Source organism: Pygoscelis adeliae, unplaced genomic scaffold (assembly GCF_000699105.1).
Source record: "Pygoscelis adeliae isolate BGI_AS28 unplaced genomic scaffold, ASM69910v1 Scaffold24, whole genome shotgun sequence".
In the NCBI taxonomy this organism is placed as follows: domain Eukaryota; kingdom Metazoa; phylum Chordata; class Aves; order Sphenisciformes; family Spheniscidae; genus Pygoscelis; species Pygoscelis adeliae.
Window position 1 is genome coordinate 533,529 of NW_008824806.1, and position 17,754 is coordinate 551,282.

The window sequence follows — 17,754 nt, forward strand, 5'->3', positions numbered from 1 at the left end:
GCCGGGCGGCCGGGCCCCGCCCTCCCCGCGGATCCGCGCCTCGCTCCCCTCGCGTCCTGAGGGAGGCACCTGCCAGCGCCTTCCCCCGCCCGAGGAGCGCCGAGGCCCGCTCGCCGCAGCGGCCGGCCAGCCTCCCCGCGGCATATTGAGAGTTTAAACTTGATCCAAGTTCGTGCTGGATCCGGCCAATCGGTTTAAAAACCTGGTTTACAGGAGGTGAAAAATCTCAATCTTGTCAGCAAAAAAATTTGTTTGGTGGTTTGGTCTTGGTGGTTTTTTTTTTCATCCAAAGAACCTTAGGCCAAATTATTTCTTTTAAAGGCTTTTAAAATTGCTAGGAGTGTTCCTTTAAATTGACTTCTGGAAAAAACAGGAGCCCAGCTCCATCCTGTCTGACATCAGTCACGTAAATGGGATGCTGCAGTCAGGAGTCTACTCGCCTCGCCTTTCCCCAGCTCCCTCTGCGGTCAAGGGAAAGTGAGGAAAAGCATTACATTTTCCCAGTAATGCTTCCAAAGGAATTTACTGAATTTAATTTTTAGAAAGTTAAAAATACCAAACAAACTCCAGGAAGCTGAATCCTATTCCTTTTAGGATTTTTTCCCCCAACTGAACTGTGTTTTGTTTGGCTGACTTGGGCTGGTTCCGAATTAGTTTTATTTTCAGGCTTTTGGTTCAGCTACCATATCAGAAAAAATTATTATTTACAGAGCTCTCCTTGGAAAATCATACCACAGCCTAAAAGAACCCCTTATAATTGAAATTATATACATAAATATATATTTGTGGTATTTTCACTGAGAAATTATATTCTTGGGTAAGAATACACATATTGCAGGAAACCACATAAACCTGGAAATGAAGACTATTTCATATAAATAGGGAAAAGGTTTTGACTGTAAAAATTGTAAAGGCACACACACTTACAATGAGTATGTAAAATGAGTGTATTTTGCAGTTGCACTTGAATCAGCACCCAAACATCTATATACAAACTGAAACAAAAGCAAATCAAAGGGGTTTTGAAAAATCTGGCAGTACTTTGTAATACAGATTGCACTAGAAATTGTGAATGAACGATCTTTGCCGTTTCTATGTTAGTCGGTGTCTCCATGTTTTACGCCAGTGCTGAAAGGTTTTACAAAATCTCTAAAAAAAAAATGTTATTTATTAATTCTTACTACAGCTAGGCACAATCAGCAACAAGTGAAAGGACTGTGTTCACATCTTTGACACCATCAGCACGCTGTTGGGCAGGTTCTGGTGGGCCTGCCAGGAGCCAGCAGGCTCTGGAAGGCCTCTTCGGAGGCTACCTGCTGCGAAGAGGTTCAGGCTGGGCTCCACACTCTCCCTCCCACAATATTTTTTCATTTTTAAGTTCTCTTGAGCTCTTTATATCATTGAACTGACTTCTGTCCCCATGGGATTGTTTGTAGACAAGACATACTGGGGTTTTTTTCCCCTCCTTTAAACCATTCCATAGGGGAAGACCAGAAGATAAACTTTCTGACACAGGAAGAAAATGTTCCTTTCCAAAGGATACTCCAATGCATTCTGCACTGGGGCTTCCCCTAAATTCAGCTGTGGTGTTAAAGCATCTAGAGCATTCCTGTGGAGGAAGCTGACCCTAGCTGCACTGCAATGGAGTGGGAACGTAGCTGGTGGCCACTTGAGACAAGTTCACACAAGAGTGCGTGGCAGCCCTGGAGATCACTCGGTCCCCAAAACAATCTAATGGCTCTTCTAGGAGACATCAACAAGGAAGAGTGGAGCAGTCTGAGGAGAAGACAGAAGGGCTGTGTGAACACATTAGGGTCACAAGCACTTGCGAAGATAAACGGATGGTCACAGAGAAACCAGAACATAAACACACCCAGATCTTTGTGAACTCTACATCCCAGGCAAATCACCAAAAACCCACACGGCCTGGACAGTTCCTCCTTACACAGGCTCCACAGTGCGTTTGTCACGGTACTCGTTCCATCGGCATGTGCTTGCAAGCAGCGCCCAGGTGGGAATCCCGGGAGCCAGGGACAGAATGCTGAGAAATATCACTGAACAACTTGCTCTGCACTGATACACGTCCCCTGGCATGCACCGCTGCCTCCAAATGCTGGAGATGGTGGACAGGGAGCTGGCACCGGTGAGCCGGCTTTGGTTTTAGCTGTTCTCACACTCTTCGGCACACAACACTTTCTAAAGGGTTTAGAATTTAAATCTTAGGATCTAAGAAAGCATCATAACCTAAGCAGGCGGCGTGTGGCCAACCATGAGAGAAAGGTTGTGCCGTGAAAGAGAGCCACAGATCTGCTGTAGGCATCTGGTTTTGTTTTATCTTTGGAAAGTTTGAAGCTTGAACAAATCGAGGCACACAAGCCACAATTCTACCTGCCCAAGGCCTCAGAGGGAGTGGTTGTTAGGAATCAAAGATTATGGTCTTGTACTGAGGCAAGGGACACTCAGTAAGAGTATCACTGTAACCTAAGTTAGGGGCTGAAGTACAGCTGCCAGACTGGCCGCTCAAAACTCTTGGCAGTTACACACTGTACTTCGTACAGTCTTTAAGAGAAGCTTCGTATTTGCTTTAAGGGAAGAAAAAAATAGGTTTTTCAAAATGTGCTAATAAATTCCTGGTCTTTATTTCAATCATAATCAGCTTTTAGATAAAAAGTCAGTAAAACCCAGAGAAGGAGAGTGAGCAGCACAAGAGCACGCTTGAGCCCACTTGCCCTGCACAAATGTGTACCAGCTGGAGAACTGTCACGCTGAATTTCAGTGAAACGGAGGGTACAAGCAGAAAGAATGTGTATATATGTGGTCACTACCACAGTTCAGCTGAGTGACAGGAACTTGCTGTAAGTCTGTCTCCCTAGACTTACAAATACATTAATTACTTTTAAAAATGGCATTAAAGCTCGTAAATTGTTTAAGGCAGCTTTGAAAAATATTTGCAATGTTGAGTGAATCCAGTGCCAGGAACCATCAGCCAGATCTCAATGCACACGGTCTCTTAGAAATTAAAGCCATAAATCATCATCATAATAAGCCTTTGCTTGGAGTGATTTGTTCAGGGTGTATGAGAAGGTAATCTGTAATCCGGTACTGAAGTCAAAACAATAAATTCTCTTTGCAGAATTTTTGCACCTTTCTCAGACAGTGTCAGCTGTTTTGAAACCTGATTTCTATAAATCAAATTTGACTTCTAACTGCACCAGCCACTTTGAAAGCAATGTGAAGTCAACAATCTTTTGATAGTTCAGCAGATGAGAGATCATCTGACAGAATAATAGCTGACTGTAAGGATTAATTACACATTGAAAGAGATCTGGATCAGAGAGGAAATTAAGGCAAAAGATCATTTCTGCACCACTTCTGAAAGAAAAGGCCACCTCGTTTCTGTCATACACACACAGTGGGAGGGAAGCTCATCGTCAGAGACCTTGTCCCCTTCACAGCAGTGGCAAACTTCTCTGGGTTCTTTCTAGTTGGTGCCCGTGCTTTCAAATTGGAACAGGGTGAAACATCTCCAAACCCTCACGGGATCTTTGAAACCCTTATGTTCACAAAGGCCAAGTTAAAACCCTGTTCTGAACACTTCCAGCTTTGTGTGTTTAGAAATCCAAATCTAGAATTTTTATTTTTTAATCTGGTATGGGTAATGCTTAATGTAAGAGTATTTGATTTTGGAAAACCCTTACTGATGATTCCTAGAAATACATGGCTATGAAAAAACAACTTGTAGGTGACAAATATATTTGGGTTAAGTAAGAGCTGTTTAATCACTCGTAAGTCTTCTTAATGCATTTCAGATACTTGCTTTGGACTGTTTTTGCTTGTGCTTCTCTGTGCAGGTACTTCTCTTCCCCTGTGCAATGAAAACATTACAGTCATCCTCTTTCTTATCTCTGCTCTCACATACAGACAATCCCGGACCATTTTATTTCTCTGTGTAGCAGCAAATCTATTCTGCATCACTGGGATATCTGATCTTCCCGCCTGGTTTTTCAGAACAGATATTCCACCATAAATGCATCAATTCACAAGGGATGGTTTTGATGGTGGTTCTCACTGGACCAAGTAGTGATGTCTATCAGCGACTTGAATTATGCTTTCCTGTTTATCGTATCTGAGACAGGCATCCTCTCTTACAGCAAACACTCTCTGTAGTCCTCTCCCAGTGTATGTGTATGGAGTCTTCAACAGAAGGATTGGAGTAAAGGATTTTGTTTGCCGGCAACTTCCACAGCTCAGAGTTCTCATTCAGCCTTGTAATGAGGCTTCCGGGTCTCAGAGGAGTAACGTTTGGAGTACTCTTCCAGTATGAGGGGTGGTAACAACCAATCTAATGGATTTAAATTAAACTTACTCTCTTGAGGAACAGGATAATGATAGCAGAACTTTGATTCAATGGTTAAGCCTATTTGATAAATAAAACGGGACCACAGCACGGGTTCGGCTGGCTCAGTCATCCATGCTGTTTGTTCGCTAGCACGCTGCCTGGCCTGTGCAAACTCTCCCAGGCAATGACTGGACATGGTCTGGGGATACCACAGCCCAGGGGCTGTTTCCAGTAGGCAGTATGGAAAGGATCATCCTGTTTTGGGAGGATGTGACTATACCGTGCCACTTGCCTTCAGACAAAGCAAGCCCCTGGTCTGTTTTATTCAGCTGTTGGGGGTAGCCAGTGACTCGGGGAGATCCTCCAGTCCTGCCCAGCTTGGTTCTAGGAAACAGTACGCCTCTCACCATGCTCTCAGCGTATCAGTCTTGAAGGCTATGCAGCCCCATTCCTTCTGGTTAAAATACCCCTGTTTAGCATCCTCTTAGACTCTGCTCCTGGTTACCGAACGCCCACTTGTCTTATCTCAAAGAGTCAGCATGAGAAGATACATGCAGTGCTAACAAGCAGCTTATTCAAATTAAATAGCTATGTGCTTACACTTCATCTACCTCTGGAAATACAGAAATGGGAAAGAAAATAATATATTGCCTGGACTAAGTATAGTACTTCTTTCAACACTCGGTAGGCCCCAGCTACTTATGATACCTTTCTCTTGCCTGCGGACTGGGTTATAGCCTGCCTTCCTACAGACCCTTCCTCTCTCATCTGCTCCTTGGCAAGTGTTTTCAGTTTCTTAGGAACTCCCTACAAGGATTCTGCCCTCCCTGACCTGTCAGCCTCTGCTGAGCAGAGCAGAAACTTTGAACGATTACCACGTATCGCTTTTCAGCTGCCAAAGATTGTCCCTGCACAATTGTCAAACTTCCCTGGAGTCTGTGGCAACACCCAGAACTCAGTCACCTTTCTGCCCCTCTGCAGCAGACTACACAAAGGTAACGAAACAAGCAGAAGAAGAGTTAGTATCTACAGAAAATAAGATGGGCCCTTTCTGTGTTATTCAGGTCCTCTCTCAGACTTCCCGTACTAGCAACCATTGGCTGCAGAAGGCTGGGACTCTCATACTATACACAGACTCGGGTGGTAGCAGACAGCCCACCTGCTCAACGCTAGCCAGTGTGTAGACTCAGCACTCATGCTCTACTTCGGTAGGCTGGCTTTCTATTTCTTACCTCTGAAAGACCTGGTATTTGTTCATTGCAGCATGTTTCTCATTGCGTAGCAGAAAACTCTTATTATTGTTCCAAGCTCTGAAGTAGAATAACAAGGCATTCTTGGTGGAGATTCAAGACTGCAGTTCACTTCTGCCTGTGCTTTCTTGGAACTGAGACTCCATCAGTTTGCAGTGCAAATGCCACCCACATTTGCTAAACAACTTTCACTCTGGTGATAACTGTATGTTAAATATGTGGCCTTATTTAGAAATCTCAGTGGCATTTACATAGTTCCAGTTCACAGCATTTAATAGACGTCAGTTGTGCTTCATGACAGCTTTATTACCCTACCTGTGGAAAACCTTAGCCTCTCAGACAGTGAATACAATACAGCTCATTGTATTCTGTGAGACAGAACCCTGTGTTTTACTGGATTAAAAGTAACTGTGGTGGAACCAAGTTTCCAATACAATATTTCTAATGCAGCTTGGGACTTAATTTGGTTCCTATTTTTGATGCCTAAAATAGTGCAGGGATTAATTGACTATAAATTGTTCATTTTAAAGTTTGTGCTGTAGTCAAGTAATTATTAAGGAGAATGCTTGAGATGATAGAAGAGGCTTTTCTGTATGGTTCTGAGCTATCCAGGAAAGGAAAAAGGTCTGAAATCCTTGCTTCATTTAAGTCACATTGCCTACAGCAAGGCCAGAATTTTTACCTAAAGAATGAAAACTAAGTAAGACAAAATAAGACGGGAGAGTAGTGTTTTGCCAAGGAGTCACGTAGCATGCAATTGCCCAAAGCTGAACTCTGCAGCGTCATTGTTTCATGACCCAAACATGAAATAGGAAAAGCATTCACTTTCCTGTCGGTTACCACACTGCTGAAATGATGGAATTTTCCATCATTTCATAACCTGCAGTGCTGTGATTTCTCCTTCTGATTAGGAATTGCAGCCAACTGATAATGGAAAGAAATCTGCCAGACCATATGGTGGAAAATTCCAAGGAATATTAGTACATCTAGTCTGAAAAATACCCCAGCGATGTAGATTTGACAAAAGAATGTTTGTTTTATAAAAGAGTTTCACTTAATACCATTAGCAGGATTAAGAATCCTTTAGAACTGCAGATGCTGTGTAGTATGACAGATAAGCGAGTGGTAATGCAGGCAATTCAGCATGTTACAGGGCCACTGGTAAACAGCAAGATTATTAGGAAATAATTAATCTGAAGCATAATTGGGCTAGTGACTGGCTAGCAACACCTCACTAGAACTTACTCAGCTGTCTTTCCTGATGCATGGTGTGTTCAACTTGCCGTTTCTTCTTTCCAGGACCGTGTCTGCCGAGTTCCTTTTCCATCATTCAATTTACAGACCATATGTTCCTCACAGCACAGGTCCCTACAATCTAGGGTTCCTGGCTGTTACCTGCCTGGCCTATCTATCTTTTGCACATTTAGGATGGTGGCATATGAACAGCAGACAACAACTGATAGCAGTAGTGAAGGTCCACAAAAAAGGCTTTCAATCTTCTTTCAGTCTGTGTCTACACCTCCGTCACCTCACTGTTCCTTCAACTTGTTCATAATGGACTTTGTCATACAGCATTTAGTGAATTTCTTCGGTTAAGGCTCACTCAGTCTAATCTCTTCTTGGAAGGCTTCTGTCGGTACCCTTTTCACCCTTCTTCACATCATAGTCTTGAATACTCCTTGCCACTTCCTTCTGGTACTTTCCATCAAAGTACAGCATTTAGAAATTTCTTGCTCACAAGTCTCCTACTGAGCTCATTCCTCAGAAATTGCCTTCATGACTACAGTACAAAATGTACCTACATTTGCAGTCGTGCTATACACAGAATTTAGTTACAGATAATTTAGTCTCTCTTTAGGGTTTTTGTTCCTATTTGATTCTGTAAGGTATTTTCATAGGGCACAAACTGTTTTTTTCTTGCCACCTCCTCCTGCTGTCTTCACTCTCCAACAACAGATATGTAACTGTGCCGATGGAACCCATGTTATTTCTCTCATTCCTTCTCATCTTGGTGGTGGGGCCTGGCCTTTTGAAGGTTTCTTCTTTCTGAGTGAGAGTACTGAATGTAACATTCAGTGTTTTCCTCCCATGCATTTGAGTGAATTGTGCTGAACTGAATCCGTGTCTTACAGGCCTGGCTCCTGTTCATACTCTGAAAGATCTGCTGATGTCTCTGGAGCTCTGTCCTGTACTTTGGGGCCCAATCCATACAAGGATGATGAATGCCCAAGGTGCAGACATTAAGTAATTGCCTTCTGCCACAAGGAAACCCCAGAGCAAGGCACAGCAGCAGTGCACCTGATGCTTTATACCTGAAATCATCTAAGTGATGAGAGTCTCACAGGCATTCAGGAGTCAAGGATGCCGTTTCTTTGTCTACATCAGCTACAGGCAATGTGGAAGTGAAAGGTGTGGATTTCCCACACCAAACTGATACAGTTTAGTTAGGACCCTAGCTGCTTTCAGGTTTCTCTGAGGTCAGTAGATCCGAGGTGATGTGAACCAGCCCCTAGCCACATCTGTCTCTTTCTACTTACCACTATGGTAACTACACTCCTAAAATTGGTCTCATCCATTTCCCAATTACATGCCTAATTTGGTATGGTGAGGGAGGGTCTGCAGCTTGTATCCAGCAGATTTTAAAAGCATACAACTTGTTTTTAGACAAAGGACCTAAGACTGATTGAACAAGCAAGACTAAAAGACAACCCTTCCCTGAGGAGGGGAAGTGGAGAGGGAGGTGCTGATCTTTTCTGCCTGGCATCCAATGTGGGAATGGTTCAAAGCTGCACCAGTGGAGGTTTAGAATGGACATTAGGAAGCATTTCTTTACCGAGAGGGTGGTCCAACACTGGAACAGGCTTCCTAGAGAAGTGGTCGATGCCCCAAGCCTGTCAGTTTTTACCAGGCATTTGGACAATGCCCTTAATAACATGCTTTAGCTTTTGGTCAGCCCTGAAGTGGTCAGGCAGTTGGACTAGATGATCGTTGTAGGTCCCTTCCAACTGAAATATTCTAGTCTAGTCTAGTCTGTCTGGTTTGGTCTGTTCTATTTGTGTAAGTAGAAAGCCAACTCTCAGCAGTGAGGAAACAGAGCAGCCCAGTATAAGCATAATACCCTAAGAACACCATGCAGATCCTTAGATTTTTTACCTCCATTTGTTTCTGTGAAGACATTGAATAAAATCCAGAGCAAATGCTCTGCTTTGGACTCCTGCACTGTGATGGTATTATGATTCACTCCACTGCATCAATTTGCACAATGAAGCCCTCAGGGATTACATATGGGAGGAGGGGGTTTTAAATGGCTTAAAAATACTCTTCAGACCTTTACGCGACTAGGGACATACGTATTGAGAAAGATTTTAAAAAGTGAAGATCTGAAATAATTATCCTTTGGAGTCTTGGCAACAGAACTGGGTTCATTGCTAATATTCTGCTCGCTGTTTCTCTAATAAGACCTGCTGTAACTTTCTAAAAGGACCATGCTAAGCTGAGATAGTTGGTACCTCTCCTCCTCTTCTTTTTACTGGCCTTTTTATTTCTGTAGTACTTGTTGATGGAGACACTCAACGTGCAAACACCTGTTATGAATTACTATAGGGTTGTTAGTGGGGCACACTGTCCTTCAAGACTTTTTTTCTTCAAAGACTGAAACATTTTCTTTTTTTTTTTTTTTGTTCCCACAGAAAAAGAAGTACAAATAAAGAAATACAAATTTCGTGTACTGCAGACATGTAAGTGGATGAAGCTTGAAATCCCATTCTGGATAATGAAATCAACTTGTAAGGTGATATTAATACATCTAGTACTTACCAAAATAAGTCCCGAGATTAATGAGGAAGTGCCTGTCAGGGCAACATAGAACTTGGGGGTTAATGTGTTCAAAAACATACTCACTGAAAAAGAAAAGAGAGAAACCATGAGTACAAGAGCAGGACATGTTCTCCACGTGTCCCCTCCTCCTCCCAACTGCTTTCCAACTTCAGTTATTACCTGAATTCTGATACAAAAGACAGTTTAAAGAACATCCTGTTCCATCTGCCTGACACGTGATAAAGCAGAGCATTACACTGCCACATGCAGAATTTTGTTTTCACAACAGAGTCAATCACAAGGCATTGGAAAACAGTTGCACACACGTTTGGGTCTTTCCTATTTCAGTCAGTGCTCCAATGACACCACGTTCAGGATTCTCCATGATATATGGAAGATCTTTTATTATCTGCCTTTGCTACTCCGTTGCAGTTAGCAATCTTAGGGGTTGATCTCAATGTCCTGCATTCAACATTGTCTCAATGTCCTGTATGATCTTGGTGAAACCAACTGGACAAATTTTTAAGTCTTTTACTTCTCATTACCTTGGTTCCTCACTTATAAAGTAGGAGATAATAGCATTTCCCTAACTCATTCCACTGCATTGAAGTTGGTGAACCACTCAGTATGACAACAGTGAATAAATGCATAAAACAGATTAGGAAAAGACCTAACTGGCTTTCTGATAATTAGGGGTGAAAATCATGATAGCTGTCCAGATTATCTGGAATCTAGGGCAGAAGCAAAGCCAGACAAGCTGCAAAGAATGGCAATTCCATCTGTATGGGCTTCCAGAAATTCAAAGGGCTTTTCTAGTCATATCACATTTTGGAAGCTGCTGAAAGAATCAACAGGTAGTTGTGCTCAACCCCTCCCTAGAAAATCCCTATGGCCTTAAGAGAATAAATCATCTTTTAATAGGTTTTAGATCACTCTACAGAAGCTACTAGAGAGAACTGGAGCTCTTCCACTAAATTCTAGATGTTTAAAGAAAACTCTCAACTTCCCATCACCTCCATCTTCCACACATGAAAACATTCTCTATTAAATTACATGAAGGGTTAGCATATATTCTGTAAAAAAACCTACTGGTCTTATCCTTAACCAGCGCCTATTTCTCATACATATATACATATACGTATATACACGCATATATATTTGTATGTATACATGCATCCATAACTGAATAGGGAACTGACAATAGTTAGCAGGTAAATTTAAAAGGCTTGTAGCAGACTACCAAACAGTCATTAAAAAACGCTGATAAAAGACCTGGATATGTAGGTGGGAGGCCCTCAGTTCATTCTGTTCCCTTTAGAAATTACACTTACTGAAATTAAATAATACAGAGCCAAAAAATGAAGAGGAGACAACAACAGCAGGATACAAATCATCAAACATGATTAATTTTCCATGACCAGTAAAACAGAAAATTGTTTTCCAGAAATGCATCAGTAGAAGAGACTGAAACCCTGCAATTCAGCTGCTTTGTATGGGTTTTGGCTGCATATTTGCTATATTTTTTTCTTGAAAAAGCCATAAACTGTTAAAATGGAAGTGTCATTTTCGTTGCTCCACTGGAGTGGCATTAAGCACCAAGCTGATATAATAAAGAACTAGTTTGGTGATTATTAATTCCATCGTACATTTTCTTTCACAAATGAGTTGGACGCCAGATTCTCAGCTAGTGTAAATCAGCATAACATCCCCAATTTTACCGTGTGCAACACAGCTACACTGATTTATGCCAGCTCTGGCTCAATAGTTGGGATTTTCCCACATCTTCCCCCCTGCCGCCCCGTTCCCATTTTTTCTTTCTTTTTTTTAATGTCTAATACAAGCTGACTTTGAAATAGTAGTCCCTGCTTTCTCCAGCCCCAGTACCTGCTAAGAAGGAAGAGGAATGGAGAGACTGAAATAGCTTTGGCTTCTACAAACCACCCATGAGTCCCTTAGAAGAAACATTCCTCATTCTGGAATGCAAACGTAAGCCAGAGACATAATATAACTGTGTCACTGGGGAAATTTCAGACCGCCAGTGAAATTACTTCCTATGCTTAGGTCAGGATATTCCTGAGAGACAGTATGCTATGGTGGGATATAGATGTCCATGTCCACCATGTAGCACAGTGCTGCTGCAGTGCCAACAATAACATGAAAAGCCAGGCAGCAGGAGACTTTACAGAGGTGCTTTCTCTTCTGTTCCTCCACCATAGTTGCACAGCTCATGGAATGCTGGAATTTTTCCTATTAAACTGGAAAAATTTTCCCATTACCCTGGAGGAAATCTGATTTCCAAAGTTGTGAAGCCACCTAAGTCTCCTGTGTTTTAGAAGATTCCACACAAGGATATCCATTGAATGAGGATATCCATTGCATAAGGATATAGTCTGTTTGCTTTAAATTCCTATTGCCCGTTTCACTAAGAAATGCTGCATAAGAGAACAAAGTTTCTTAAGCAGTGATGAGATACTTATCATTACTGATTGCCATCAATAAAATTTGCTTTGGGAAATGCATCCCCATTTGGAAGAGCTCTCTCAACAAGTTAGCTCCATGGAGCTCATCAATGGAGTAGAATGAATGAGGATCTTAAGAAATGCTTTTAGCTTTTCTCTGTTACCACTTTTTCACAAGCACTGTATACTGGTTTATAGACGAGCCCTCGGATCTGAATGGAGATAGGATTTCATTTATCTGTCATTTGCACCAGTGTTACTGCTTTCTTCTTTGCTTGCGTGTATACTGGTGCTCCTTTATGCTCCTTACTATAGGCTGCCACAATTCTTCACTTTTACAGCTCAGTCACAGGAACTGGCAAGGTGAACAGGTACGGCGCTGGATGCTTTTAGACTGTATGGGCCAGACTCCCAGCTAACTGGAATAGCTCAGTAGATTTGCTACAGTTGCACTCAACTACCAGAGCTGCTTATCTGGAGTGTTATCTCCCTAATCCTTTTGCCATTATTCTTCCCACTCACTAAATGTAAGAATCTTCTGTTCCATTATGAAAACTATCAACTTCTGCCAATTATTAACCACCCTCCCAGTCCCTTTGTCTCCATAAATATTATTAACAAAAGCAAACATTTTCTAATAAGAAACATATCTCCAAAACAGTAAATCTAAGCACCGAAGGATCTGTGGTCAGACTATTTTTATACTGAAGTCAATGAGAATTCAGTCATTGTTTCAGTGGAAACTACATCAAGGCGCAGTTCTCGTAATATTAATCCCCAAAGTGAAAATCAGCCCATTTGGGGGTTATCTGATACGTATCATTATCCAAAAAGGAGTATTTCTTTACAGACAGCATTCTGACACTGGAGAAATCACTATCATATCCAATGTCTACATCCTGTAGCATACACAGGTTTCCTTCAGGGTGTTGCAGTAAACTACAGCCATTAGATAATGCTAAATGTCCATCTGCCTAAATTTGCATAGCAGTATTTTTCTTCTCTATTTCAATTTGATGAAATAGCAGGATTGAGGAGCAGAGAGAGATTTCTGAGAAATGAGAGTTGAAGACACCAGCGGAAGATGACTACAGAATAAAGAAGCCAAGTAGAATCACCGGTGAAAGGTAGTACTGTATGTCCTTTCTTCTGAATTCGTAATGCGCCAGTGTATGCCTAAGTATTTTTGTCCACAAAGGGAAGATGGTGCAGTTATTCAGCTTGGAGTATCATCTCTTGTCTGTAACTTGGTGGGACTTAAAAAAGGCATCTAATGAGTATCTAGAGAAGGAAACTTGCCTGATGTTCCTACAATGCCTACTCATTTGAATTACTGTTAAATCCCAATTATTCCCATAGGCTTTTGACGATGAATGATTTATTTTAGGTGTGTTAGTAGAGATGATGGAATACACTACAGCCTGTTTTTTTGAAAGAAAACCAGCATGACCTATAAATGCTGTCTAAACAAGCCAAGCATGTCTGCTTATGAGAGGCTCCTGGCCTTACAAATACCCACCCCCATCTTTTCTTCCCTTCTCTTTATTGCTTCCAGAATAAGGTACTATTTACATTTCCAAAGGTGCCTACATTACATTGGTAAATCATTCCATCCAATTGCATAATATCTAGGGAAGGACTGTTACTTCATTGTTAACTGTGCATGCTCACGGAGGTGAATTTACATCCAATTCAATTCATAGCAGACAATCTAAAAAAGCACACAAGTCATATATAATATTCCCTGTTGAGGCTAATCAAAAGTGGTGACTGAAATGTTCTTGAAAGCTGATGCCGTTTCATTCCTTTTATATATGTTATTCATTGGCAATACTCGCGATTCATTCTGAACATGGGAATAAACAAGAGAGGAAAATCCAGATATTTTTCAGGTGACAAAATCCTTGAATCATGTAAAATGTTATCACTCAAGGTGATAAAGCACTATGTTGCTTTACAAATTTCTTCAAGGACTTGAGGTATTCAGATTTCAAGCACGTGAGGAACCACAGTAGGAGGGAAATACTGGGGTTAAACTGCTCCAAGTATCATCGTGCTGCTGTATCAGTTAATTACATTAGAAGATCATTAGGGGAGGGAGCATTGCAAACTACCTACTATTCCCACATGTGGATCTACTAAAATTACAGCCCCATTACCTTCTTCTGCATGTGAGGCAATTTGCACAGTAAGGTGCAAATAAAAATTTAATAGCAATGTTACATAAATCATATACATGAACAGATTAAGCAAAACCAGGACTGCATCATTTATGGCACTTCTAAGAGGAAAAATAATTCCCCTCACAGAATGCTATCTTAAAATATAGATAAACTTAAATATATACCAATAGTATCTATAAATAAATAAATAGTATAAATAAAAAGATGCATTAAAGACCCAGAATTAAAGATCAAATATAATCAACCCAAATATATTGAAATACACATGAAGGGACAGCTCTTTTTGTGCCAGTATCTCTGCGCTCCTAAGTCAGACAAGGTTTCCGGGTACAGTAGTAACTTTTATGAGAACGAATAGCCAGAAAACACAGAAAAGCTTATAGTCACAGAGCCCTTCTTGTGCATTACTGGTCCGTAAGTCATCATGGCTATAATATCTGTGTCACTAAGAAATTTTGCTGCACTTTCTGTCTTCACCCTCCATAATATTTGCTTGGTATGCAGACCAATGCGAATTCTTGTAACACCAGTGCCAAGACCCCAAATCCTTTAGACAGGCGACAAGCTAAGAAACCTATCGTTGAGGACCTTTGACACAGCAATTCGGCTTCTTTTCATTGCAACCATCCATTCAAGCTGGTGTTCAAACACGGTACAGAGGATGGGGCACTGACTGGCTTATTTCACAGGGAGTTCAGCATGGATTAATGCAGCCCCCCGATTCAAAGTTGTTGCAGCAGTGAAGAACTCTTCTACCAAACTGCCAGCAAAGAGAGCAAAGTAAAGTTCAATAAACTTCTTTTCATAAATGTATAACATTCCCTTCTCTGAGTATGAAGCGCTGCATACTCTTGACTTTAATTGAACTATTTATACATAACCTTTTTGAACCCTCAACCCATTCCTCGTAAGAATGTTAACAACAAACTTTTGGGAAAACAGGATGAATTATGCATTATATACTATGATGGCCACCAGCTCAATATAAATACAAACTCCACCAAATTTAAAGCTAGCACAGGGTACCGTCTCAGAAAAAAAAATCTTCTACCATTTACCAGGGTTTTCCCTGGGAAGCTACCAAGATTTTTTTTAACTTCTTCAGACTTCTTGAAGAAATTACCGAAGGAGAAGTAAGCATTCAAAAGTTTAAGAATGCTGCAGAGTGAGTTTCCTTTTTACTTGTTGCAAATGCTACGGAACTTCCTTCTAGAAGGCCTTTGTGTAGATCTGTTTTCAAAACTTGAAATAAAATTGTCACTCAGAAACAAACACGTGGCCATTCCAGGCAGAAACAGCCGGTGTCTTTGTGCTGTGCACAAGGAAATCCAGATGCCCACTGACTTTGTTCAACCACCTACTCTTGTCCTGAAGGCATGAGACTGAATGAGAGTCACATTCAGATGCCTGGAGCCTAAGCTAATGGCCAGTGAAGTTGTCTGTTGCTCTCAGCGAATGCTGGATCAGAGCCCAAGTGAAAGAAAATGGTGATGTGCCAAAAGCTACCTATTACTTCAGATAAATAACGAACTCTGATTAACTACATAGTTGTGCATAATCAAAGTTCTGCCCAGATATTATATTACAGATATTTCTAATTAGTGAAATAAAACTTTCTGGACTGAAGACCACCTCACGCTCTCTTCCATATTTCCACATCTTAAATGTAGGTTTTCCCTTTCAACAGAATACCTTTACCACAATAAAAAGGGAAAGTGAGTAGGAATCGTCTGTTCTGGAGAGAAGTGGGGTATCATGGGAGAAGCTTTTCAGCCACAAAGCGTAGCCCAAGGAGAAGTAAGAACAGAAGACAATAATACAGTACCAGTTCCAGGTCAAAAACATTCAAGTTCATTTACTTATAACTGAAAAATAAAGAATTTTGAAGGTTGCAGATCACGGCAATAACATTCTCTTCACTTGAGAGAATATTATTTCTTTCACTTGGGCTCTGATCCAGCATTCGCTGAGAGCAACAGACAACTTCACTGGCCATTAGCTTAGGCTCCAGGCATCTGAATGTGACTCTCATGTGCCCAGTGGTCCACTGAGCAAATTATGTCAAGCACAGAAAACTGAAACAAATCTTAGCAAATTCAGTCTGTCTTTTCCCAAACAACTCTGCGTGAGAATTGCTAACAAATTCAATTTAATCATTCTCCTCAACATTTTAATGCATTAAATATCTGAAAACCAAAGTGACACAATGATGAGTGTTGGCCTGCTTTTCAACACCATGTCTATGTTTATGTTATAATGTCCAAAAGTTATCGGATCGGTCAAAATTCTGGCTCAGTCCTAGCAGGAATTAGTCTGTGCTGGTTCTGGAGCTTTTTGGGACTTACTTACATGAATATACTGTGTCCTTCAGAGTGCATTAACCATTTAGCCTGTCAGACATCAAGATTGCTCATCCCCACTGGGAATAATACACAGGGAAACATAACTGATAACAGACAAGAGCCATCACAGAACTGAGGGCAGAAGGACATACAGGTGAATCACGGAAACCAGATCTGGAAGACAAAAAACCACTTAGACACTACTGTGACTTGGGAAGGGAAAAGAAAAGAAAACCAGATTAGAGATAGACAAGTATAATACAGAGAGGAGTTAAAAGAAAATAAAAAAATGGAATGGTGATAAAAATTAACATGCGTAGAAAGAAGACGATAGAGACAAGAACAGCAAAAGCAAAAAAGACGCAAGAAATGACACATGCAACATGAATGTAAATAAAGGCTATTTTTACTTTAGCAAAAGATGGTTTGTGATTCAGAAGTATCTTTTCACTGGGAGAAATAAGACTGCCAACACTAACAGCTTTTGTCATTTAGGAAGAGATACTGTCAACGAGTTATTCCTTGGTATCAAATACACCCCAAAGCTTTGTCTCACAAACTAAGGCACTTAACACAAGATGCTACTAAAGATTCCCATTCCCAACTATATTTTCCCACAATGTCCTGCTAAGGTCAGCTGCTACACTTTCCCCCAGGAACAGACAGGCTGGGCATACGGGCACAGGATGCACTATATCCACTGCAAGAAAAACATTCTCTCTTGTGAATTTAAATACTAAAACCAACTTAGGATAGCTAGACTGAAGCAGAGTGTTTTGCTATTCCATTTGTCTGAGATCATGAATTCCCTACCTTGTGGATTTGGGGAGAATAAAAGTATGGAGAAAAAAAGACCAACTTTCCCCCATGAAAGCACCTATTATAATGCAAATTTGCTGCCATATAGTTGCCCCTGCCAAGGGACAGGGACATTTCCTCTTGCTTTCACAATGCAGTGGTGACATGAGTTAATTACACAGCTCCTGTTAATTGCAGAGTATGCTGCATGAACACCAAGATTTGCTAATATATTGGCAGCAAAAACCCCATTTAAAAAAAAAAAAAAAAAACAAAAAATGCCCAAACAAACAAAAAAACCCCACAGCATTTCCATTTAAAGAAAAAGAAAATGAGGGGAAAACCATTTCTTGGGACCTTACAGCCCTTAGCTGTCAGGGCTTGAACTACTGTGCATTTTTTATGACCATCACAGTGTCCTAATGCTAAAAGCAGACTCCTGGTATTAATAATGTACAAGTGGAAGGGAGGAACTGGCCCAAATAAGAATGAGGCACGAAGGATGACCAATGACATATTGTGTAGAGATATTAATATTTGGATTTTTAGAGATGTGGATGTGTAAAA

General features: G+C 41.0%; 1 protein-coding gene across 1 annotated transcript; it reads right to left on the bottom strand.

Moving 5' to 3' along the window:
* Positions 1–1,624: 1,624 nt before the first annotated feature.
* On the bottom strand, positions 1,625–11,619 carry LOC103917008 (suppressor of tumorigenicity 7 protein homolog). Its single transcript, XM_009324107.1, has 3 exons — positions 11,589–11,619; positions 9,406–9,488; positions 1,625–1,776 (listed from the first exon to the last, which is right to left on the bottom strand). The coding sequence occupies exons 1-3, from the start codon at positions 11,617–11,619 to the stop codon at positions 1,744–1,746; spliced, it is 147 nt and encodes a 48-aa protein (XP_009322382.1). The 3' UTR covers positions 1,625–1,743.
* Positions 11,620–17,754: the final 6,135 nt, after the last annotated feature.